The 27,550-nt window shown below is 33.6% G+C and overlaps 1 protein-coding gene across 2 annotated transcripts in view; it reads left to right on the top strand.

Annotated features, from left to right (window-relative positions):
* The window catches only part of Lrrc7 (leucine rich repeat containing 7), a 403,609-nt gene that overhangs the window by 165,326 nt on the left and 210,733 nt on the right, over nt 1–27,550 (top strand). For both annotated transcript variants that reach the window (XM_076862304.2, XM_076862303.2), the window contains exons 5-6: nt 333–422; nt 3,915–3,971. In XM_076862304.2, coding sequence (XP_076718419.2) covers nt 333–422; nt 3,915–3,971 — 147 coding nt within the window. The remainder of the gene's footprint in view (nt 1–332; nt 423–3,914; nt 3,972–27,550) is intronic.

Here is a 27,550-nt window from a genome sequence, read left to right as displayed (position 1 = left end):
CATACAATTTGAGAGTTCCATAAAAAAAATATATGTCTTGACTGGCGTGCATGAAGTTAGGCCAGCTGTAGGAAATGCTGTCACTAACTTTAGCAGTGACATAAATCTCAGTATAGGAGAGCAGCATGAAAGTGGGTGAATGCCATTTATTTTAATAACAGACAAAATTTTCAAGCTGTAACAACATGCTCAATAAATTCTTCCATTACTGTGATACCAAAGGAGAGTTGGAAATGTATTACATATCTATTTTTTCTTTTCAGAGATATATATTTTTGTTCTGTTTCTATAGCAACACTGATGCAGTGACTAAAACTTTAACTCCCTTTTAGACTCCCTGATGGCTTCACTCAGCTTCTAAACCTGACCCAGCTCTACCTGAATGACGCCTTTCTTGAGTTTCTTCCAGCCAATTTTGGAAGGTAAGATTAAGAAATATGAATTATGCAATTTTATTTCGTATTCAGTAAGTGCTTTATGAGCTTCAGCAAATGAGATTTCAAAAGTGACAGTTGTGATTAAAGATAGAGCTCATTATTATACAATAAATAAGACTTAATTAATGAAACTTTCTGAAAAAATAAAATTAAGTCTTCACATAGCATTAATAATCAAATAAATTCTAGATAAATTAGGGAGTTAAAAATAAAGTCAAAAATTATCTAGAAAAACAATGCAGATGAATATTTATCACTCTTGGGTTATGAAATACCTTTATAGGTACAGAAGTAAAGGAAAATATCATAAGTGGGATAGATAGATTTGACCAATTACTTTTCAAATAAAATAAACCAGAAAGCCAAAATTTAAGGAAAATAATGACGTAGGAAAATATTTTCATTATATATTTTTAAAATTATTTATTCTTTAATATATAAATAATTCTTACAAATGAATATGAAGAGAAAGTTCTTGAGGGAAAATGGATAATTGCCAGGCACAAGCCATTTATAATAAACATACAAATGACAATTGAACATATGAAAAATGCTTATTTTCACAATTAATAAACATAATACAAATTAAAATGAACATAAAGGGTCTTTGTGTTCTAGTATACTGCAAAAACTTTCTTGAGTATGAGATAACCTCATGCTGATCTCATGAAACTGGGAGACTGTTATACTTCATGTGGGGCAGCAGGATTTAAAAGCTTTGAAAATATTTACAACAATTGCCTTCGTAGTTCATTTCTAGAAGTCTCTTATACCACCATCAGATACCACACTAGGATTTACGGACAAGTATATTTATCATTATTGACAAAATTAAAACAGGGGATCGCACATCTGTCTGAGATTGGCTAGATATATTATGGTTTATCCCAATGATAATACTATGTAGCAATTAGTAATCTCACTTAAGGAAAACATTTTTCAAAAGTCCCTACAATAAATCTAGGAGTGTGTTATAACAAAAATATATAAACTAATTTTCTACTGTGAATATGCATGAAATAAGGGGCTGGTTACTCTGAAGTGAAATTTTGGGTAACTTCAATTTTCATTTACATATTTAAAAAAATATTTTCCAGGTGCTCTGCAATGAATTTTTATGTAAAAGATATATCTTAAGAGTCAAAACATTTTAATTTCACTGTCAACTGAATTTTTCCAAATAATTACCTTTGAAATTGTTCAAACAATAGGTCAAGCATAATTGAATACCTATATGTTGACAGAAGCAGGTTGTTGACCTTAATATATCAGTGTATTGATGAAGTCATTCAACCTGCAGGAGCCTCCATTCACATACAGAGAGCACAGGAGTGATTCCCAGACTCCTTCACTTTTATGAATCACAATATTACAACAGCTGCAAGCACCATCTACTTCGGCAGGGTTTAAAACTCACAGATTTTTAAAAAAGCGTTTGCCTGGCTTCTAAGTGTGAATTGGAACATCACCATCTATCCATATAAACTAGAATTGCCCTTCTGGTACTGATCACAACACTACAATATGCTTTTGAATTACCAAATCATAAAATATTTAATTATCACCCTAAGACAATTTTTCTCTTGAATATTTGTCAGTTCTCTTTTGTCCTAAAGTGAGGACAAGATATAGGCAAACAGAAAATACAATACTAATACCCAAACTAGAATTAGGATTTAAGTTTTGGGTAAATTATGTGTCAGAATATACTATTTCATTATTATAATCTAAAGTTTTTAAAAATCATCCGAGTATGGGGCTGGAGTTGTGGCTCAGTGATAGAGCACTTGTCAAGCATGTGTAAGGCACTGGGTTCAAGCCTCAGCACCATAAATAAATAAATGAATAAAATAAAAGTCCATCAACATTTAAAAAAATTAAAAATAAATAAAATTATCTGAGTAGTTTAACAAAAGGAAGCTTAAGTTCCCTTTTAAAACCTAACATTCTGCACTCCTAAAAGCCAAAATCAGTCCCATAATATCATCATACTAATGTAATTGTCTAAAAGATTTGAAGTACGTAAATGTATAAGAAACATTTTTACTGGTGATATACCCATTATCTGACAATCAGAATTACTGTATTCCATTTTGAGATTGATTTGTGAAATTAAAATTAAATTAGAAACTTCATAGGAGGCAAGACAAACAGGGAAAGGAAAAGAGACCTAGAGCACTACCTAAAAGCATAATAAATACAGGTTGATATCTGTGAAATAGTTCAAATAGTGAAATATTCCTAGAGTAGAAAGAATTAAGAGAATTCAATTAATACCTGTTTCAAAGTAACCCCATTGAGTACCCTTTAAGCTCAATATGGACATGAATAGTAATAGTGTGTTCCAGACTGCAGACCTTAACAAGCAAGATGCATTCCTAATCACAACCATCACCCCAGCAACAGGAGCTATGAACACCACTCAGCCTCTTCACTTGATTTCTCCAACCCCAGCATTGTCTTAGGAGTTGACAACACAGATTTTGAAATGAATGCCCCTCTGGAAATGTTAAAACATGTACCGTAGCATCAGTAAAATATGGTATGCTATAGCATTTTATCATCTTTCCATTGTTTAATTAATGAAATAAGCAATTATTAATATTTTTAAAACCTCTACTAGGAATTTTGCTTCACACGTATTATATCATTTAATGTTTTAACCCCATGAATTTGGGGGTGGGGATGTGGCTCACGCGATAGCGCGCTCGCCTGGCATGCGTGCAGCCCGGGTTCGATCCTCAGCACCACATACAGACAAAGATGTTGCGTCCGCCAAAAACTAAAATAAATAAATAAATATTAAAAAACTCTCTCTCTCTCTCTCTCTCTCTCTCTCTCTCTCTCTCTCTCTCTCTCTCTCTCTCTCTCTCTTTAAAATAAATAAATAAGTAAACCCCATGAATTTGATACTATTATCACACACTTGTAGATGAAGAAACTGAACTCAGAAAATTTTAAAAATTAATTAATTTGCAATGTCACAGAGGCGGAATATGAAACACTGTAACTTTGCTCAGATCTGTTTTACTGCAAAATCCAAGTTGTTGGTTTGTTTGTTTTGTTTTTGCTTATTATTTCTGATGTATGTCATTTTCTTTTCAAGTCCATTTATGGTCTCTTGAGGAAATGAATTGCTATATTCCAGTGTCAGCACCTAGTATTTAGTATGTATTCAAATCTCTCTTCAATGCATGAGATTAAATATAACACTCAGTATGTTTTTATAAAACATTAGAAATTTAGAACACTGGGATACAAAGATATCTTTGAAATATCTTTACTTTTAGAAAAGTGATTTGTCATTGACCAATGTTGATGTGATCTTATTCATCATCAATTTACATATCTCTTCAAAATCTGGAACCATAGTAAAAAATATTTCAACATAGCTATTTGCATAATAATAATAATAATTGATGTTCAATTATAGTAACTTTTTATTCTGAAAGAGTAAAAACGTATTTTTTTCTATAGGCTTGTCAAATTGCGAATCTTGGAGCTAAGAGAAAATCACTTGAAAACTCTACCAAAGTAAGTTATTGTGTATTTTCTAAATTTTGAATTGTGATTTTGGGCTACGAGGGAAAATAGCTACTTGTTTTTATTTAGATTGTTTTACCATTATTCTACAAATTCTTCCTTGTCTGCTTTTTTCTTCCTTTCCTTGGTAAGAAGGAGAAAGTATGAATATTTTTATTCTTCCTGTACAGTACTACTGTATGAGATTTGTATTAAATAAGAATGTATAGTGTCTTATAAAATGGTATCATTACAAGTAAAGATGGGAAGAGTCCATTTAAGGTTCTCATGGCAAAACAAAACAAAACAAAACAAAACAAAAAAATACTAGCCAAAAAATTATTGCACTAAAACCTATGAAACTGTCATTTTTATATCTGAAAAATGACAGTTTCACAAGGTTTAATTTAAAAGAATGTTTACTTCTGCAAGTTAATTTATGAGTTGTGATATTTTTCAGTTTTTAAATCAAGACTATGCCAGAAATTTTTAGAAAAAAAGTTGAAAAATTCTTAAGAAATCTAAAGTGTTTTAGCAAAAATGAAAAAGTTATATATTCTTGAAATTTTTTCCTTTTTACTAGTGTATTTAAAATTTGTTTTATGTAACTATACAGGATATATTAAAGTGAGAACTAGTATCCAGTATCTAACACAGTGTTTAATTTAATAAAATGCATTGTTTCACCTTGCTTTCCTTTATTCATGTCTAACAATAGAATTTTATGTTGTATAGTCATAATTATTTTTGAAAACCAAAAATTATTTAAGATAAATAAATATGACATATGTTATGATTAAAATAGGTACTATATTGCTATTATTATCTTCTTTTAGAATTACAGAAAAATCTTAAGAATAGTGATTGATTTTCTTTTCAACGGGACTTAGCCACATTCCTCTGCTGAACCAAAACTTAATCTATTTTTTCCCCTAAGCAAACTATACTGAATTTCATTGTTTCTAAAAATCAATATTTCAATAATGCATCTTCAAGTTCAAAGCATGATATGATTTATGAAAATTTAGTTCTTGCAAAATAGTCACTTAATTATGATAACTTTTGAAAATGATATGGAATTCATTTAAATATATATGTAGAGGATGCATCTGTGCATTCCTCCATAAGAAGAAGGCACAGAGAGGAGGAAACTGCTCTGTATCTCAATTCCTGACACTTTTGAGTAATACAATTTTCTAAGGCAGAGCATCATGCCTGGGTCTAACTCAAGACACTTTGCCTGGGTTGGAAGATATGTTAGTTTTGCATTATTGTAACAAATGCCTGAGATAAACAACCTAAAAGGAGGAAGTGGAAACATGGCTAAGTGGAAGCTAAATAAGGAACATTTGTTTTTTTTCAACTAAATATATACATTTAGTTGAAGGATAAAATACTGAGTATGGAGGAGAGTCTACACTGCTCTCAAGAAAAGGCCTTGATTTCAAATATAAAATAAACCTGGCATAAGTTGTCAGATATTTTTAATAAATATTTTTTTAAATATCCTTCATTGGTCTTTGTGTAAGAATATCTCAGGGTCAAGGAATCTGGGAGAGGCTGGATGTAGGTAATACTGTCTCACAATCTTACAGTGATTCTGTCATCTAATTTGCTTCTAATCTCACTCAAGCATTGTTTGGCACATGTGTTTTTCAGTTATCATAGGGTAGAGGCTTTAGTTCTGGGCTTTGCCCATGGACTTTTCTATAGGGCTATTCTCAGTTTGGGATCTTGTTTCTCCCAGAGCAGATGACAACAGAAAGAGAATCCAAGACAGAGCCTTGGTCCTTTTACTGTCTGATCTCAGAAGTGACACACCATGACTTCTGCCATATGTTGTTTGTCCAGAGATTAGATCTGGCATAGTGTGCAGATTGCATGAATGTGAATTCCTGGAGGCGGGGTTGGTTGGGGCCATTGTAGAAGTTCCTACCATGTCTGGTGCTTATGTCTCTGGTCTGGAAATTCAATTTGGGCAGTACACCGGATATATCAGATACACAAAGAGGGCTCACAAGTCAAGTTCATGATGAATTTTCATCTTAGTACAGTATTTCCTCTTTACCAGAACGCTTCAGTTGTGCTGATGTTCCTCCTGAAACAAACAAACAAACAAAAAACGAATTTGTTCCCATTATAAAGCCTTTACAATGGTTGCTTCTCTATCTAGAGTTCTCTTCATGGTAGGTCTTCCTTAGGATTCATGTTTTTCTTTAGAGGTTGCCTCCTCAGAGGCCTTCTCCAATCATGTCATATAAAATTGTGTCCTCAGTCTTTAAACCATTTCACTATTCCTTTTGATTTTCTTCACAATATTTATTATTCTCTGAATTATGCTGACTCTTTGTTCATTTGGAGATTACCTCCTCAGAAAAATATCAGCTCCATTAAAAAGAGACTTATTTTCTGTGTTGTCACTGCTGAATCTGCAGTGCTGGGAACATTGTAGGCACTCAGTAAACTGAGCAAAATGCTGATGAATTGATTCACAATGAAAGTGCTCGTGTGACCTGGATAGTTTGTGTCACTTAATTATTTTACTCCTTGGAAAGTGTATGGGAAATGGAATATATCAAATGAATCTTTGGTGAATATAATGAAATCAAATAAGGACAAGTGATTGGAGGGTCACAATGGTCCATGCTGACATTTGAATTTTAAACAACCTCCTCCTCCCCCTCCTCCTCCTCCCCTTCCTCCTCCTTCTCTTCCTCCTCCTCCTCCTCCTCTCTTCCTCCTCTCCTCCTCTTCCTCCTCCTTCTTTCTCTCTCTCTCTCTCTTCCAATTTAGACAATATTCAATTCGTGATAAGGGAAGAAAATAACTTGAAATTAATAAAACAATATTTATAATGTTAAAGGAAATCCAAAAGCATTGTAACATATTTACTTGCTTATTTATTAGAATGAGACACATTAAGTCGAGACAAGAGTGAAAAACTAAGAATGATTTTTAAAAATAAAATCTAGGAACAATTTCCACAAAATTAGCAAAAAAGCATATAAATGGTTAGTAATGGTAATAGATTTATCTTTCAATAAAACCATTCCACATTTGTGAGAAGAATTTTTCTATTATCTTGAAATTAAAATAGGGCTATAACTATTTATTAAGGCTATAACTAACTTCGTTTCAACTCACACTAACATGTATTATGTAAATGCACAAGTTAGAGTTGTGAAAATATGAAGTAATATGAAGAAAGAGATACAAAGATTAGGTTAATATTAATGTTCATATTTTCCCACCTGTAATGTACCAAGGATTGAAGCATATTTCAGTCTGCTATTATAAAACACAAAGAGGAATGTTTAAAATATGCTCCAGCAAGGTTACTTGGCCCATATCAGTAAATGGAGTAAAGCCCGATGAACATATCTAGAATGGTAAAAAAAAATCCAATGACTTTGATGGATAAGAAACATTTGGGGTTATAGAAAAGACAATACAAAGTGGAGAGAGAAGTTAGAGGCAGTGGCAACCTCTTTGGGGTCAAGGACCATTATGAGAATCTAAAATAAAGCTATAGACTCTGAAAAAATGTTAATCTTGAAATTCCATTCTCTTTCCAATATTTTCATGGTCCATTGTTAACTTTCATATTTATATTTTCACATAGAAGTAAAATATTCGCCTTTTTTGTAAAAGGGATCATTTTAACATTCTGTTACTAATAAAGTCACTCAAGAAGAGAAGATTTTGTTGAGCAAATTTTCCTTTGGGTTGTTAATAGGATTATATTTTTATTGTCTAATGAAATCTTGAACTTTCCTTAGTAATAAATAATTTAAAGAAAATTTGAAGAAATTGTTTTTTGAGTTGTTAATAGGACTACATTTTATTATCAATGAAGTTCTGGAGTTTCCTTAGTAAAAAATCACTATGGAATAATTTAAGGGACATTTTCCCAAGTACAATCATAAATGATAATTGAAATGATAATTTGAAACTTCTAAACAATGTAGATATCTACTAAATGATGTGTTTATTATTTACATGATTTAATTTCTTGGGCATCATTTCTTTTATTAAGTGACATTCCCCCTGAAAATAGATTCAGAAACTTTCCAGTTTGTGAACACCTAGGAATCCTTGGCCAGCTGACAGAACTTTGGTGGGTCTGAGGATTAGATGGAGGCAATGTCTTACTGTTAACTTCCTGATTTGGATGGTTGTATTTTGGATGCATAGGAGAATGTGTTTATTTTTAGGAAACACACATTGAGATATTGGAAAATGATATGGTACCAGCTTAATAATTTATTCTCAAAGTCATTCTTCAAAGAATAACTTCTATAATATTTTGAACTTTTGGGTAATTTTATAATTTCTAACAATTTTTTAATCTATTTTATTATTAGTTATCATTATCAATATAATTAAGTAAAGTTCATATATTAATATAGATTATGAACTGGACAGATATGACTCATTTTCGGCTCTCACTTCAGCATCCTAGGAATGAATTTATCTTATTTGGCGTTATAGTACTATTTCTAGTTATTTCAATGAAATATATCAATAGGTTCCTTACTGCTATTATAACAAAAATTTCATTATCAGCCACAGCTCACTGAATGACTTTTCAATGTTGCTATTCACTCTGATTTTGTAATTCTGTATTGTAACTGTAATGCATAATATGTGTTTTTATAATTATATTACCTTGTGCTTTGACCAATGTGTATCAAGTTACAAGTCATGGTATTTTTGCTGAACTAATAGCACTATCCCATTCTGGGTTGTGTTTATCAAACTGACAATACAACAACCTAACTAATCAAGGGTGACCATATTAGTGCTCTCTGGGTTTATACAATTGTGCATGGAATTAGTTATTTTCACCATACCTTCTAACTTGATGCTTTATTTTTCACTTCAAGGAAATGAGCAATATTATGACATCTACATTTAAAAGTATAATGCTTTATAATGATGTAATTATTAGAATCTCTTCTAAACTATCTAATTATACTTTCCATAGAGTCACAAAAGGAAAGATTATGAGCTGTCTGTCCTGTGAGCTAATTATACTTCTTTTTAACCTTCTACTTTCATCATAAAATTGAGAACATTATGGTTAGCTCAGATACAAGTCCAGTGAGGGGCGGAGGGGCGGAGGGCACAAAAGCCAAATAACACTGTGATAACAAATCGCTCTTTTCAGAGTCTTTAATCAATAGCTTCTTTGATCCCGGATGATTACATTTACCAAAAGATGAAAACTGCTGCCTGTTGTAATAGTGAGGTTGAAAGCTACGGCTTCCGTTTCATGAGATCTCAAGGCTTCAGCTCTCAAAGAACAATTAGCCTGTACTCTTGGTCCTTTCTCATCAGAGAAGAGCCATAATGTCCTTGAGCCTGTGTATGATTTCCTGCCAAACCTGGATTTGTACTCAGGCCCTTGTGACTGACTTTTTGAGTTATTTACCTTCTATGAATCTCCGTGATCTTATTTTAAGTGTACTGTGTGTCATTAACTGTTTGAAGTTGCAAAATATATTTTGGGTCATAGTTGATGAAAATATCTTGTTATCATTTAGAGCCAGGAAAAAATTTAAACAAGATAGCTATATACTGGCACTTTGAAAATTTGTGTGTGTTCAAAAACTGGCATGAATTGCATATTTTTATTTTACTTCTTAAAAATTTCTTTATCATAAGGGGGGTGGTATTTTTTAGGGTTTTTTCCTAATAAAAAATCTTAATAGTATATGACACTAACTGTTTTCTTATTTTTCTATCAGTATTTTATGAGAAATCACACAGATAATTGTCTCTAATTCTCAATAAAGTATATAAAAAGTTTAACTATACTTAATAATTAAATCTTAAAGATTTATGTTTTCATTTTACAATTGGTAATTCCTTTGGGTAAGTTGAACCTAGATAGTACAGACATTGTAAAACTGAACGGCAACATTCAAGCAGCATCAGGAAGGGCCCATAACCAAGATTTGTGTCTTCATGTATTTTTACAAACTTATTCATTACATATTTTCACATTCAAACAACCTAAGGTGAACGATTGCCCCTTTATAACCTCTGTATAAACTCACCATCTTTACTAAAGGCTCATTTTGAACATCATACGAATACTGACTTTTGTCTCATTGTCTCAGGCCAGAAAAATATACAGAGAACCTAGTTCACAGATCTATTCCTGCAGTCTCAGGTGCTGCCTCTGTGCTGATGAATTGCCAACACTTACATCCAGCCTGAGCTTTCAGCCCCAATTCCATTTCCACATGCCAATAGCCAAGTCTCAATTGGAATATGCACCATATGTCAAAACCTAAGTCCTCCTTGTCCCTGTCCTCTGCCCACCACCCCACTACAAAACAAAGCCAAACCTCTGGGACTCTTCCTACATATATCTCAGTAATAATACCAGTCAGCTCATCACAGAAATAAGAGATATCGATCCATTTTTTCTTTCCTACTACCAGCTAGTCTCTGACCCTTAAGTCACATCTGAGCGCTCTTTCCTTCTCACTGGTATCACCCCACTTGCGTTTCCTATTAATACTTGTCTTTGCCTTGGACAATTCTTCCTCCCTCTGGCCTCTCATTAGAATCCATCCTCCTTTTTGCTGTCAGAGCTCCCTTTCTAAAACATACCATGAAACAGGTCGATTTAAAAATTCACAATGACTGCTCACGGTATTCAAAAAACTGACACATGAAGACCCATCTTTGGTTCACAGTCAACAATTCTTGCTTTCTTATCTCCCAATATTTTCACCATCCCACAGGGTCTTTGCCACATCCAGTACACAATGCAGCTTTGTATCTCTCAGCATCTTTCTTGGGAACATCCCTTTATTGTCTGAAAAACCCTAACTCATCCTATGATTTTTCCATCATTTTTTGTCATGAAATTAACCACGAGTTCTATATTTTGGTTGGTAGCTTGGAAATTATGCTAGAATTTGTTCAGGGCAAAGTTTCCACTGAAATTTTTATCTGATTATAGTCTTATTCAGAAATCTAATAAGCTTAATTCTGTGAATTTTTTTGTCTTGAATATATTATCTAAGGCTCTAATTCCATCATCCAATTGCCAAATAAGCAATTGCTGCACGATGTACCCTCCCTTCCAAGTTACAGATTTTGAGTCTCCCATCTGAGTTACAGGCTCAGCAACAGTGGACATTCCACAGGTATCAGTGTATTGATTTTCACTTGGGCCCTTCTGTAATTAGAAGCAGGAAAAAAAACTGAATTTAACAAACACATGTTATTATAGCATTTTTTTGAGATTTCCCTACCACCTAAGCTTTGATTTTTATTTTTAAAAAGCACTCTTCATGAATATACAACAAGCAACTACCTATCATTGGTATTTGGTTCAATAAGAAATGCTGAAAGAGGTGAAATGTATCCAACTCCGCATAGATTTTCCACTTCTTTTCTCCGTTTTCCTCTCTACTCAAGTCAGGGTTATTTCAGGTTCTTCAGTATGCAAAACACATCTTTAAAAAGCCTGATTTTCTGCTGAACAGATGCAAGGGGAATATTTCTAAATTGCTATAGTTCTTCACAGTTTCTGTGACATTTAAGATCCAATGCCTGAGCAATATTTAAAATAAAAATTCACCTAAGATATTAATTTCGTGATTTTAATTTCTTTGTATGCATATTTTATATTTCCTTTTGTTAACATGAGATTTTAACTTATTCTTTTATGGCTTTTCAACACTATGATTTCTTACCTGTCAAATCACTTCTCCACTATGTTTAGTTTTACATCATTTATACTCAAAAGGACCCAGAACCTTCACCTAACTACATTGTAATTCTATTACTTTCTCTTTCAATTTAAACTTTATTCATAAATTTAATAGGACTTCTCTTCATATTTACTACATAATAGTGATCTTTCCTAGTTATAAAATAAATGCTCTATAATTTTATGAGCAAAATTAGAAATAAAATTAATCAAGTTTAAAGGCTATGACAGTTATCAAGCATTAGCTGTTTAATGTTCAATCTGAAAAGATGGCATAGAATATATTATGCTATGTGGGTTGGTTAAAAAGTAAGAATTGCACTCTCTATTGAGGAAATGTTCATGGGGATTTTAGATAAATGAATTATTTTGTGTTTTACTTACATTAAAATGTTATTGAGGCTATTTATTGACTCCTCCAGCTATAATGAAACATTTCTAAATTAAACATATCTCTAAAAGCAAAAATTTCATTTTGCTTAAATGTTTCATGCAATTTCCAAAAGAAAACCAAATAGCATTTCTCATATTACATATAATCATAAAAGGACATCTCTTACATTATTACATTCATTTAAGTGGATAAAGATTTTAAAATATACTTATACAAAATCATTTTATAAAATGTCTGATACCTAAAAGGTCTATTTAAGAAAGAACATAAAATGAAAAATCTCTAATTTCCCATTGCTCATTCAATAACATCTAAAACTGGAAACCCGGCATTCAAGACCCTTATAATTTGACTCTCTGCCTTCCCTCCTGCTGTTTTTCACTGAATTTTCTGAAAATGTTTTTTAGTTTTGTACCTCTTTACACACACTAAAAATATCTTCCTTCATAAAATGAACAGTTCAATTAAAATAGGCTTAATTGATCATGTATGTTAGACACTATTCTAGGTGCTAGAGAATATAGCAGTGGACCATGTAGATATACTCTCTATTCTTCAATGACTTCCAAATGTAACGGAAGGAGACAGACAATATAACATAGACAGATAAGCAAGTGATTTAAGTAACTGTTATAAAGTAAACAGGATAATATACAGAGTTTGGGTTTTTGAGGGCTGAGGAGGAGATTGGTGGAGGTTTTTGTTTCTGATTTGACTAGGCTGGTCAGGGAAGACATTTGTGAAGAGATAGAGCTTGAATCTAGACTTAAAAATGATAAAGATAAAGTTCTAGAGAAAGAACAAATCAACAACCAAAAAGAATTTCTGGAGTCAATCACTTATGATGCTTTAGATGACACGAGCTTAATGTATCTTCAGAAAAACTAAAGTAGTTGGAATATGGTAGCATGGGATGAAAGAGTATAAGATGAGGTAGGAGAGGCAGGAGGGGCAATTATGAAGTACCTGGTGAGCCACATCTGGAAATGAGGATTACATTCTGACCACAATGGGAAGCCACTGAGGCCTTCAGCAAGGAAGAACTATGATTTGATCTAAACAGTACAAAAAATCAGGATAGCTGCTCTCAGAAGAAGGGATTTTTAGGTGAGCAAAATTGAAAGAGGGACACCAATTAGGAGATGATTGCAACTGAAGATTAAAACGATGGTCACTTTGTTGGAGTTGTGGAGATGCTAAGAGAGAAGATTTGAGAGTGAGCCCATTTTGGAGTTGGATCCTTGCCAATGGACATCATTCTGATGGAAGAAAAAAGAATAATAGGAATCCGGGAGCATTCCCAAATATTGAGTTTGACTAATTAGATGGATGATGACACAATTTCCTAATGTAGAGAAAATTTGAAGAGGAGCAGATGGAGGGGAATCAGAAATTTGAGATGAGATTGGCAATGGAAAGTTTGAGATGCCTATTAAACAATCAAGTGTAGGCAGTTGAACACATAAATTATCTGCTCAGGAGGATAGGAAAATGAATGTAAAACTCATCACGATATAGATGATATTTAAAATTATGATACACCCACTGAAGTTACCGAGAGAGAGAATACAAATAGAAAAAAGACGAGGACCCAGAATTAAGCCTAGACCACTTTAATACTTACAGTTTAAGTATAGAAGATGATTCTATAAAAGATCTTGAGAGTGAGCAATCAGAGACTTAACAACAACAAAAAAAAAGACAAATGGAAGTAGTGCCACACAGGTCTAGAAAAAAATGCAAGATAAAGGAGTCAATTGTACCAAATTTACTGAAAAGTCAAGTAAGATGAGCAAAGAAAAGTAAGTTTTGATACTAGCAAGATATAGATCATCGATCAGAGCTTGATAAGAGCTATTTCAGTAGTGCATTATGTGTGGACTCATTTTGCTGGCTGGGGAGAGAATATGGATTAGCAAAAGGAGACAAGCACAGACAATTTCCTCAAGTTTAGCTGCAGAATGTAATGGTGACAAGGTGTCAGCAACTGGACAGAGACAGTGTTGTAGAACTAATTTTCAAAGATGGATTATAGTAAAGCATACTTGGCATGCTAATAGGTATGGTCCTATAGAAACAGGAATTAATGATTCAGGAGAGAAGGGAAATAATTACAAGAATAAATGCTTGATGAGGTGAGGGAATGGAATATAGAGCTCAAGTGGAGGAAGAGGCCAGGGATCCTCAAACATAGAAATATCAGCATCCTGGGAGTGGAAAGATAAGGATATTCTCAACTAATTGCTCAGATTTTTCTACAAAGCCTGAAAAAGAGTCATTGCCTGCCAGTGAACAGAAATATTAGAAATTTAAAGACTGTGAGAGAAAGTATGAAGCAAGCCCTCTTCTAAGTGGGGAATGTGAAGCTACTAGAATGGTATCACAAAACCATCAGGCAGTGTTGACTGTCCACTTGAGATTGAAGGTTACTGAAGGAAGTCCAGTCAGGAGAGTTTGGCAGACTTCAAGAAAGTCAGATATTTTACAAATGTAGAAGCAACCTGCTGTGTTTTGCCAGGTGAGCCAGAGATGGGAGCAAGGGATAATCAAACAGGTTGTTTGCAGGACAGTGACTGGGATTCAGGACTACAAAATCTAAAATGGGAGACAGAGGAACCTGAGGATATGGAAGCATCAAAAAGAAATGCTTTGTTTGCCCTTCTCTCCTTTTTGATCTACCCTGAATCTTTAAAGTGCAATTCAAATGTCACTCTCTATATAATATGAAGTGCTTTCCTGACACTTCAGGCACAGTTAATTATTATTTACTCTTTGTTCCATAACGTCTTGCACATTTTTCTATGAAAGCATTTATCGCCCTGTGAATTTGTGGTCTATGCGTGTATCCCCAAGGAGACAGTAAACTTTTAAAGGGAAAAACTCTTTATTCATTTATCTTCATGTTGGTAGCAAAGTGAGGCCCAAGGAGGGTGCTCTAAGAACACTTGCTAAATGAAATTAGGCAGTGTACTGTGAAAGAAATACTTCAGTACCTAGAACAATGCCACACACTTGAGGAATACCTGATAAATACTTGCTAGATTTTTAAGGACCTCAAATCAACAGGAAGTTAAGTTCTGTGATACTGTTTCACTAAATAATCTGTCCACTATGGCTGGCTACTGATTATTGACAAATTAACAACTCAAGCTTAGTGTACGTGGTTTATCTGTCTTCCCATTTCCCTTGCAGACCTTCAGCCATCCACTAGCCTTGGAGAGACTACACTACACATTCAAATTGTTACTGGTTTCTTTTGTTTATGAAAGATATTGGCAATGCAATAGTGTGGCTTAAACTAGCCTTCTACATGGGGTTTGCTTATTAAAATTAGTTAATTGAATATATTATCAATTTTAATTTAAAGATGAATATCAACCCTAGGTATGTTCTTAGATTATGTTTCCTTATAAAAAAATCTATTATAGTTTATTTTAGATAGAATGAATTTCCATAACATTATGTAAAATGAAAATGTGTTCTAAAGAAGGCACACTGCATTGTGAAGCAATATGGCCTCTTCTAAATTGCCAAATGTTATTGCTTGGGAAGCAAACCGTTTAAAGCACTCTGTATCAGAATATCCATAATGCAACTGCAACTTGCTATTGACATCTTTTACCAAACTTTCTAAATCAGTTTAAATGCATAGTTCTTGGAAATGTTTACAGAATCTTCAAGTTATCCCTAATACCCAAATGCAACTATACCCCTGAAAAGACAGATATGGTTGAAAGGAACAAACAACTAATAATGATAAACACTTTACTCCACTGTTGTATATAAGAAGCCATTATTTGATTTATAATATAAAATTGTAAAAGAAGCCATAATTCAATGAAACTTCACTACTTTACTAGTAAGAAATTAAACACCTTTAGTTTCTTTACTTTTTGGATATAATTCCTGCCAGAAAAAAAATGCATTTAAAAAAAGTTGGGGGCTGGGGGCTGGGGTAGTGGCTCAGTGGTAGAGTGCTTGCCTAGGATGTGTGAAGCACTAGGTTCAATTCTCAGCACTGCATATAAATAAATAAAATAAATGTCCATTGACAACTAAAAATATATATATATTTAAAAAATGTTTGGGGGCTGTCATAGAAGAAACATAGTTTTTATTAATTTTTGATTGGTACTTTTTAGTCATATCCCCCATTCCCTTCCCTCTGTTCTAGTGATTTGGGGCACTGTTTGCTTATATATTTTGTAACTGGTGTCTTGTGCTTATACATAATGGTGAGATTCACTGAGATACATTAATATGTGTCCACATGGAAAATTAGGTCAGATTCATTCCACTCTTCTTCCCTTATCCTAGGCCTAATCTCTCACCCTTAACCCACTTCCTTTTATTCCACTGATCTTGAAGAAACATGGTGAAAAAAGATAATCTGAAATCATGCAAACTCTGGGAAAATATGAATGGAAAATATGAACTCAATTGTTTATAGTAGTGCATAGCTATTTACTTGTATAATAGCAATGAGAAACCCAAAATTCTTCCAAGTAGTAGTAAAAATTCAGTAATGGTATAGTATTTTTAATTTTTAATCAAACATGATGAGTAACATTCAAGATGCAAAATTTACCTCCTAAAATCTAGTAGACATTCCATTTATAAGATTTTGGATAGGTGATATAAAATCCCATTAAATTCAGACTATGGCCCAGTACAGTGGCACACTCTTAAAATTCTAGCAGCTCAGGAGGCGGAGACAGGAGGATGGTGAGTTCAAAGCCAGCCTCAGCAAAAGCGAGGCACTAAGCAACTCAGTGAGACATTGTCTCTAAATAAAATACAAAATAGGGCTCGAGATGTGGCTCAGTGGTTGAATGCCCCTGAGTTCAATCCCCAGTCCAAAAAATTTAAAAATGCAGATTATGTTTATTATTCCCATTCTTACCCAAAAAACAAATACTAAATCAAATCAGCATAGTTCTGCCTTAAATTTGGTCTATTTTTAAGTTGAGATGCTTGTATATGATTGAAATAAGGATAACTAACCTCCCTAAATTTTCTCCTATTGTTTTCTGTTACATTTTTCCTTTTGTAGCTTCAAACAGAAATGCACACTTATTTTTCCCTCTGGGATTACTGAACAGGATGATGAAACAGGAATATGATTTTTTTTTTGGTGTACCACAAACTATTTTTAAACCAATTTTCTAGAAGTGACTTGATGCAGTAGGAATCTAGATATCTTTATAATTTCATACAAAATGAAGTTATTACTTGAAAGCTATATAATAAAAAATAAGTGTTGCTTTGGGGAAAAAAACAGCTGTTAGATGCTCTGCTCCAACAGCTTAATAGCAAAATAAAAAAAAATAGTCTACTAAGATCTAATAAAAATTTTCAAAATATACTAGCATTTTAGAAAATCACAAATTGTACCATTAACAAAATAAAATCTAGATTCTTTTTCCTCAGTTCAACATGCAGTTCCTTGCCTATAGCAGAAGCATCATGGCTCAGTGGAGGGGGTATGGGTTTTCATTGGAGTAAACATGATTTTAAGTCTCCTTAAAGAGTCTCCTTCATCTCTTATTACACTCATGCCTCAGAGCAAGTCATTAGTCTTGTTAAACTTCATTTAATGTAGTGTTTATATATTACACCCAATAGTGCCTTGTGCATGGTTGATGCGTGATAGATGGGATTGTTATGTTTGTCCCAAAAGGGGAAGAAAAGATGACAAGAGAGGCTTTTCAGAGGGAGTCAAATACTATAGTAGTTCTCATTCAACACAAACAAGTTCAGAGAGGAGTGCCACCCAGGTTTACCACTATAACCATGCTAGATATCTCTGTTGATGTTCTCTTCTCTCTTTTCTCTCTCATCCTTTGAGTTGGAAGTTTTGGTAGGGCCTCAGGGTTCAGAGTTTACCAATTCTGTCCCTGTTTTGCCTGCCTTACTTCAAATGGCAATTACACAGTAGAACCCACGTAACAACTGCCTCAGAGGCCAGAGCACTGATGGTAGAATCACCCTTCTTGCCCACAACCACGAATCATAGACACTTGCACTAAATATCCACAGCACAAGTATCATTTTGAATTTATAAGTTACCTGACCTCTAGTTCTCAAGGAATTGTTTGTTAAGTCCTAATTATCTTAGTAGCCTACTCAATGCCTAACATATCTCTAGAAACAGCAAAGTTCATTACATGATAGCATGAGTCAATTTAAAGGTAGATATAACTATCATAAATATATATATATATATATATATATATATATATATATATATATATATGTGTGTGTGTGTGTGTGTGTGTGTGTGTGTTTGTGTGCATATATATACACACACACACCATATGTGTAAGTATATAAAACAAATATTGACAGATTTGAAAAAAGAAATTGACAACAATCAAATAATGTATAATGTTTACTTAGTCCCAGGTAACTATTGAAAAAAATGAGTTCCATTCTTTAAAAACAGAAGTAAGCTCCATTGCTCACCCAATATCCAAAATATTTGCCTGGTGATCCAAAACCAAATCCACTGCTTTATATACAACCCATATACTTAAAAAAAAGTATTTTTTTTTAAAAAAGTAAAGAAAGTATTTGAATGGAAAGTTTTGAATATTTCCAGCAGCTAAAATGAAAACACATGTAAAGACTTGCTAGTTTGTGACAATTAGCATGTGCACTGTGTGATTTCTGATGTTTATTCAATAGTGCATCACCTACCTATATAGTAGATTATCATATATGCAATGTCAAAACTGTAATTATATTCAGTTATGATCCTTAACTCCAATATGCTATTGATAAACAACTAATTTGAATATTTTGTCTTCCCTTGTCAATTAGTAAAGGCCTGTATTACAAGTTGAGCCAAGAATTTTTATTCTCTTTTATTGTGTTCTTGTGGCAATTAGGGTTTATAGGCTCTGATGTTTCTTAAGTTTCTTTCTTTGGACAAGTGTAAATTAATCACTTTTGGAGAAGTTTTCTTAGCTAAATGATAAAAATTTAAAAGTCAATCTTTCTCTAAATGCAATGCTTTTGTTAAGAGATAACAAAGTGATGCCAGGCGTGGTAGCACACATCTATAATCCCAGAGGCTCAGGAGGCTGAGCAGGAGGATGGCGAGTTCAAAGCCAGCCTCAGCAAAAGTGAGGCACTAAGCAACTCAGTGAAACCCTGTCTCTAATAAAAAAAAAGGGAAGGGGATGTGGCTCAGTGGCCAAGTGCCCCTGAGGTTAATTCCCAGAACACCCCCATCAAAAAAAAAAAAAAGGACCTAAAAGAGCTAACAAAGTTTAGAATGTATTTAGGAATTCAAAATAGTAGAACAAAGTTTCTTTAAACTGACAAATAAAAATAGTTCATTTAGACCCATTTTAAAACCAACAAAACATTTTTCTGGAGAACCTACTCAATTTATATTTCAGTAATATCTGTAAATTTTTGAGATATTATATTAATCTTCCTTTATTAATAAGTTAAATTGAACTAATTTATACTGATTATATTCATTTCTAGTACAGCCAACCAGTGAGCTCAATTCTATATTTTCCAGTAGTTCCCACAAGCAACAAAATTTAATTGACCATTCTATTTCTCTTTTATTTTTCTTTCTTTATGCATATAGAGATTTAAGGTTTGTCTTTTTTCTCCTTTTTTAATTGTTTTTCAAACTTTAGAAAATACACTAGGTGAAATACATTATTATTATTTGTTGTTGGATTTTATTTGGCAAAAGTCAGCTTTCATATTGTTGTGTGGGTTATTTTTATGTCATCATTTTGTAGTTTTCTATTTGCCAGACATTGAAATAAAGTACTTTGTATTTTTTTAATCAACCTTTAATTCACGTTATCACTATATTGTAGGTACCATTATCAGTTCCCATTTTATACGGATGGAAATAGGACTTCAGCAGGTTGGAAAACTTGCCCACTATCTCTTTTTATTTGCAGTGCTGAGCATTGAATCCAAGCCTTCACACAACTAGGCAAGCACTGTACCCTTGAGCTGCATCCCCAGCCCCAATATTACGCAATTCTTAAAACTAGATTAGGGATTTAAAGACAGATCTGTCTGATATATAATCTGAGTATTAATAACTGACAATAATATTTATATTCTTTGTTAACCATATAATCATACTATGACCTCTTAGCAAATCTGAGCCCTGGTATACAACTAAAATGAATAAGGATTAATTTGTAACACGGTTGAAGATAAAATAAATAGATGAATATCAGTAGTTTTTTTTCCATTCTAGAAAAATAATCACTGATAAAAGAACCTAATATAAATATTTTATTCCACTAGAGTGACAAACACTAAGTAATATTTAGGAATGTGTTTAAGAAGGAGGACATGATGCTTACTAACAACTATTAATTCTTGATGAAGGATATAAAATAAAGTCTGGAAAAAATGAAAAGACATCATCTTATATAAAATTCAGTGTTTGAAAAATGGTTTCTTTTTCCTTATTACTCATTAAGGAAGTTCATTTAACTTATTTATTTAACTCAACTCCTCTTAGGATTCCAAAGGCTTTTCATTGGGTAAAATAATCTTAATTATAATATGGCAGAAAAAAATTAATGTTCAATAACAGATAAGAATTTATAACTGAAACTATTAATGACAGAAAACTTGCCTTGTCAATTATCAGAATATATAAGTCTGTGTTCTTATTAAATAAATATTGCCATAAAATAAAAACTGAGTGAAACAAAATTAAAATTAAAATGTGGATCTTAGCATTCATAAGAATTTAGAATGAGATTGGCATTTTAAATCAGTGATAAAAGGTGAATTATTTACAAATGAATTTGAACAATTGGTGATCCTTTTAAATAAAATGGATTGAGATGGGCGTATGCCATATACAAAAGCAATGATCAAGTGTATAACTTAACTTATAACAAGGTTTACTGTAGTATTGTTTGGGGAAAGACTTAGAAAAATTCATTAATAGAACAAAGGCTGTATAAATAATGGTACAGAGATACAAGAAAACTATAAATATAGTCATTTCTACAAGTTATTTTCAAAGGAGAGAAAACAGACTCAAAAAGTGTGTGTATTGTAATTTATTTTTGTAAAACAAATAATTCCACACCTTCCTGTATTTGTGTGTATTTGTATGTGATTATAAAGCCATCCAAAAATATGGTAGGATATGTACTGGGTATGTATTGGAGTCACATGGGGCTGAGGTCAGGGAGAGAAACATGTTAATGATTAGAGGGGAAGGAGGAAGAGACACACAAAAGTACCTAAAATTTTAAAAAATTATAACAATACTATAAAGTTATATATGACAAGTCACATTTATAAATTTATAAAAGCTATGTGTTAATGTTATATATACTCACAGCTTTTTTTGTGGGGGAGGGGGACTACCAGGGATTGGACTCAGGGGCACTCATGAGCCACATCCCTAGCCCTATTTTGTATTTTATTAGAGACAGGGTCTCACTGACTTGCTTATTGCCTTGATAAATTGCTGAGGCTAGCCTTGAAGTCAGGATCCTCTTGCCTCAGCCTCCTAAGCCACTTGGATTACAGGCATGAGCCACCATGCCTGAACTTTACACAGAGCATTTTTAAATAGAAAAGTTTAAAAGAACTTCCATTTAATTACTTCAATTGCCGTCAACAGTTTATGAATTTTTGCATTATAATCTACTGTTGAATGCCCCATCTTCAAATGGTGTTGACATTTTTCTGGATAATATTCATAGATGATGCCTTTATATAAATTCAGTAAATGGCATTCTTAATGTTCACTGGGCACAACTTACTATGACCTTGTGTCAACATGTCAATTTAGAAAATTGAGAGTGTCGGTTAGCATCTGTCTGTGGTAACTGGAGAACTGCAGAAACTTTTTAATGGACTTTGACTCCTAAAATGTAACAGGTTCAATCTACATTTTGAATTCTGCTGGACATGACAAGCAATTCAACAGGTTCAATTTGTGGAAATCACATGAAAAAGGAGGAACATAGCAAACAGTTCTGATAAAAGTTGAATAAAGTATATCCAAAGAGAACATTAAGAACAAAGATATCTGCTAGGGAATGAAATGTTAAACTAGTGCCATAGAACTAAAAGCAGGCTGGATGCAGCTGTCAATAGAAACTTCTAGCAAGTACAGCTATGACAGAAGAGCTAATGGAGAGGCTAAATTCTAGGCCAGAGACCCTTGGCTTTATTTGTGTGGTGGAACGAAAAATCACGGGTTCTCTTGAAGCCAAAGAGACAAGTGCATATGTCATACCTAGCCTTGATAAAATTGTTTGCTACAGTCTACCTTTCTGGTACTTTTTGAAAGTTTTCTGATAAGCATGGCAGTTTTATCAGGACAAATTCCTTGTAGTTGAACCTTCTCTGGTGAAATAATATTTCACTGTGAAATAGGTGTATATGTCCATGGCAGGGCAGTCTTCAGTATGTCTGTACACAAAGGACACTTTCTACTTTGGATATTCATTATTCAGCATGATGCCTTTCAGAATTAACCACAAAAGTATACTTGGTAAAGAAGTGTGATTGTCATCCTTTCTCATCTATGACATAGGGAACCAAAGCAGTACTGGAAAAAATTTGTGACAAACCACATATCTTTTCACCAGACATTCAAGTCTAGGTTTGACATGGAAAAATAATAGTATGTTCTTATTTATCTGGAGAAAAGCAGTGTGTGAGACTCCAAAAGAATCAAACTTCTTTCACTAGAAGTGAAATTATTAGCCAGGTATGGTGGCACACACCTGTAATCCCAGCCACTCAGGAGGCTGAAGCAGGAGGACTGTAAGCTCAAAGCTAGCCTCAGCAATTTAGTGAAGCCACAAGCAGCTCAGAGAGACCTTGTCTCTAAATAAAATACAAAAAAAAAAAAAAAAAAGAGCTGGTAATGTTGCTCAATGGTTAAATTTCCCTGAGATCAATCCTAGATACCAAAAAAGAAAGTGAAATTATTATACAGGAAAATTAAAAATTGATCAGTATTTTTTGAGAGGATTATGTTTTGAGGGGTGTAGTAGAATTCAGATTTTCTGATTTCTGCCTGGAAATAATTAGAAGTGCTACAGCCCACTGATAGGTAACTAATTTGTCATGTCACCTTGAACGACTGATAAACAATAGAAATGTCTAAATTGGCAGAAAATCTGAATCATAAGAATTGAGTCTACCTGCCCTGAGTAGCAGCAGATGTTTAGAAGACCCAGAAAATGTCAACTGAAGATATTAGCAGTTCAAAAGTTTCACCTGGAGAATAGTGTTGTAACAATCCTTTAGAGTTGTGGTCCAGACCTTGTCTGTTCTTAGAGAGAGTCCATCTCAGAGGCGAAGTATCCTCTCTGTATTTCAATGCACCACAGGTACCTTAAAGTCAACAGTTCCAGCGTTGAACTCATCGTTTACGTCACTATCTGTACTTTTTCCAGTTTTCCCAAGCTCAGCTAATAGAAACAGCATTTTCTAGATCCTGTGAATCATCTTAGGCCTGTTTCTTCCTCCCACATCCAATCAGTCAACAAGTTCTGTCAAATCTGTCTAATTTGCTTATTCATTTCCTTCTGTCTGGAACTCTCTGCCTCCGGAGGCTGGCTCCTTTTTTTTTTTTTTTTTTTATCATCCAAATCTCAAATCAAATGTCACCACAAAAGGTCTCTGATGGCCCTCCAATCTAAGTAGCAACTCCTACCCCAGAAACATTCCAAAGACCCTATTTTAATGTCTGTGTAGCACTGATTACTATCACAAATTCTCTCATTTATTCTTGCCTCTCCCCTTTCTAAATGTCTCTTTGAGAAAAGGAATCTTGCCCAACTTGTTCATCACTGTATCCTCACTGCCTAATACACAGCCCAATGCATAGCATACATTAATATGAATGTACCTTTTAAATCCATTGTTATACCATTCACTCAACAAATGCTTATTAGCCACCTCGGTATCATGAGTTGTAATGATGTGAAAAAAAAAAAAGATCCTCTCTTTGTCTTCATTAAGCTGATATTTAATCAGAGAGACAGCCATTCATCTAATAATTACATAAATAAATGTCAAATTACAACTATGAGTAATCTCTCTCACATCTGTTTTTTCTTCTATCTCCATTATAATTACTTTAGTTCAGATTATCACTATCTCATGCCTCAGCTATTAAAATCACCGATTTCTCTGTCTCCACACTTGCCACCCTCATTTTGTTTTTCCAAAGGTAAAATATAAATCCTATGTCACTTTATACCATATAGTCCTTAATAATGTCAATAACACTCAAGAAAAAAATCTCTACACCCCTTAACATAATGGCTATTCATGACCTGCCTCTCATCTGTCTCTCCTTGCTCTTCTTACCCTCTATGCTCCAGTCCTCTTAAATTATACTCACAGGTCTGGGCTTGTGTATGAATATTTCCTTCTGCCTGTTACATCTTTCCCTGATCCTTGATTAACTTATTTCCTTACCCCTTATTGATTCAGAGGAGATAAGCTCCTGTAGAAGGCCTCCTGTGAGCCCAGACGGGATCTGCCATCCCTCTTCCATACTCTTAACAAACAAAAAAAAGCTATTTCATTGTACTATAGTTAGTCACATGATCATTTCCCTTGCAGACCTATGAGTTCCTTCATGGAAGAATATCTTCACATTTCCATCTGCATTGACTAGAGTAGTAGGAAGTTTATGGAGAAAAAAATGGAATAAGAGTTGGATAGATAAATAAATGGCTGAATTTTCTTGACAAAATTAAAATAAAAGTTTACAATGATATTCATCAATACAGTTTCAAACATATACTACTGAAAATGTGTATAAAAAGCATACTGATGGGGCTGCGGTTGTAGCTCAGTGGTAGAGTGCTTTCCTAGCATGTGTGAGGTCCTAGGTTCAATTCTTAGCACCACATAAAAATAAATAAATAAAATAAAGGTATTGTGTCCATCTACAACCAAAAAAAATTTTTTTTAAAGAAAAAAAGCCTATTGACCAGGTCATAATAAGGCTAGTGAAGCACATTTGAAATCTTCCAAACACTGCAGTAGTCAATGCTCAGAATTCTGAACACTAAATCTATTGTTTGTTGATGTTAAGAAAAGAACAAGAAATATCCATAGTCCTGTGTTTGGAGTGTCAAAAATGAAGCAAAATAGCAATTACATCATCAGACAACAAAACAATCTGAAATATTCCTACCACTGATAAAATGCTGCTTAACATAGAGGATGTATTCACATCCTCTGGACTTTAGTGAGCAACTTTGAAACTGAAGAAGAAAAATTGTGATTATGATCTTTTTGTCACTGGATGTAAGAAATTACTGGTAGATAGAGGCAATATCACATTGAATATTAAAGAACCTTGAATATCTATACTAATAAATTAAATGATTGTACAGGCTAGGTCTTACTATGGTAACTAGGAATATATGGCAACCATTGCCATCCTAGCAGAGCTGACAGTTATTTCTAAGGAAGAGGAGTGTAAGGGCAGAAAAATAAGTTGGCTCTTGAAAACTCTCAACATCCCTTTCCAATCAGAAAGTTTTTTCCTGCCATTAGCCATCAGGAACAGATTTGAGTATATTACAAAAGTATGAAAATAAGGTGGCTGTAGTTACTTCACCTGAGCTCCTCCTAATAGAAGGAAACTACTTCCACCCCACCCTCCACAATCTACAGGAAACCCCTTCCCTCTGAAAGGGGTAACTGAGCACCATTGCTGGTACTTACCAACCACCTATGATCCCGATGGCTGCTTTAGCTGACCATTTGCATCCATGTATTCAATATTCAGCAAGTATTCATTAAGTATCTACTAGTTTTAGACACTAGGCAATACAAGTCACAATTGTTGGGACAAATAACTGAGGGTATTCAATAGAAAGGAGCCAAAGGCAACTTTTAGGAGTCAATATCAATAGACATCAGATCCCTACAGTCAAAGAACTGAGGCCCTTAAGAACACTGAAGTAAGTGAACCACTGAAGAAAATTCCTTATATAGAGATGACAAAGCAGGACAGAGCAAATGAACAAAATACCAGTTGCCTCAGGAGTAAGTGGGCAGTCAGCCTGTGACCAGGATGACTTCAGATTCACCAGAAGAAATGGGTGACTATAAAACTTCTAGATGCTACCACCAAATGGAAAAGAGCATTCTGTGGTAGAAGGAAAGTCTGAAATCCAAGAGCTGTGTCTGAAGGTACCCCATCTAATTTTCAATAGATTTGCATTTAGCAAGATGGCACATTGTCAGATGTCAAAAGAATGAAACTGAAGATACATTCAACAAAATGTTTTAGCGTTAGGTGGATTATTATTTTTAATTCTAAAATGTTAGAATGGAAGGTCCAAGAGGAAAAGTTATCTATGACGAAGGGTGGTTGTGTTTGTTTAATTTTTAGTCACTAGGTCTGTTAAAAGAAGAAGAGAATAGATGGCAAGAGAAGAGAAAAAGTGGAATCATCTCCCTGCTTTCTGTGTTCCAAGGCTAAAGGGTTCTTTGTGGGAGCTGTAGTTTTACAAGGAGATAAGGCTGCTATGCCAGAGATGAGAAAGCTATAAGGTCTGCAAGTGGAACATAAAACTGGAGAGTAAGTGACAACCCCAAAATGGGTGACCTACAACAGCAGGTTTAAATATAGAAAACTATATCCTTCTATTTTGCCAAAATGAACATACAAAATTTTGGGAGTTTAGGGTCTGATGGTACCTAGACTAAGACATGGACTTATGATTCCAAGGGTTTGTATCTCTTTCAATTTGTAGAGCTTCTTACTATAATCATGCCCTAAGAGAATACATGTATAACCACATGTCCCAGAAAATGAAAACATCAGAAAATTCTATAAAATCATACCAGTAACTAGGGCTCATAATGGTGTTGTTCAAAACAAAGTTTCTTTTCAATTAGTTTCAAAATTAATTTGTTAGCATGGAGCATCAATTCTATATTAGTGTTCCTTTGATAATTATTGCTTACCGTCGAGTTTCCATTAAGTTCCCCTGTTTGAAATAATGAATGTGTACCGCTATTGATTATGGCTTGTGATTTCATGAGTTATTCTTAGAGTAATATATTTAGCATTGTATTTTTTGTTTTCCCAACATTTCTTAATCAACTAAATTTCAAAAAGTATGTGTGTGTGTGTGTGTGTGTGTGTGTGTGTATATATATATATAAAATTTCATTATAGGAACAGTATGTTACATTTTTCAGACTCCTTGGAACACTGATATAAATAACCAAATACCAAAGACTTGAGTACAGAGAACTTTACAACAAAATATTTCTTTTAGTTCTGGTTAGGTTTTTATTGCAAGTTCCTTACACTTCAGTCTCCTCTCTTTTTATTATTCTTTCTACCTTGAACATACAGTGAAACTTCTGCCAACATAGATGTTTAGGCACTTTATCATTTTTAGCTTTTATAGCTTGTTCTTCTAAGTTTTCACTCTCAGGATGGAATCA

The sequence above is a fragment of the Callospermophilus lateralis genome, chromosome 7 (genome assembly GCF_048772815.1).
Source record: "Callospermophilus lateralis isolate mCalLat2 chromosome 7, mCalLat2.hap1, whole genome shotgun sequence".
Classification (NCBI taxonomy): Eukaryota; Metazoa; Chordata; class Mammalia; order Rodentia; family Sciuridae; genus Callospermophilus; species Callospermophilus lateralis.
The sequence above is the reverse complement of the archived record's forward strand: the minus strand, read 5'-3'. Positions and strand labels throughout refer to the sequence as shown.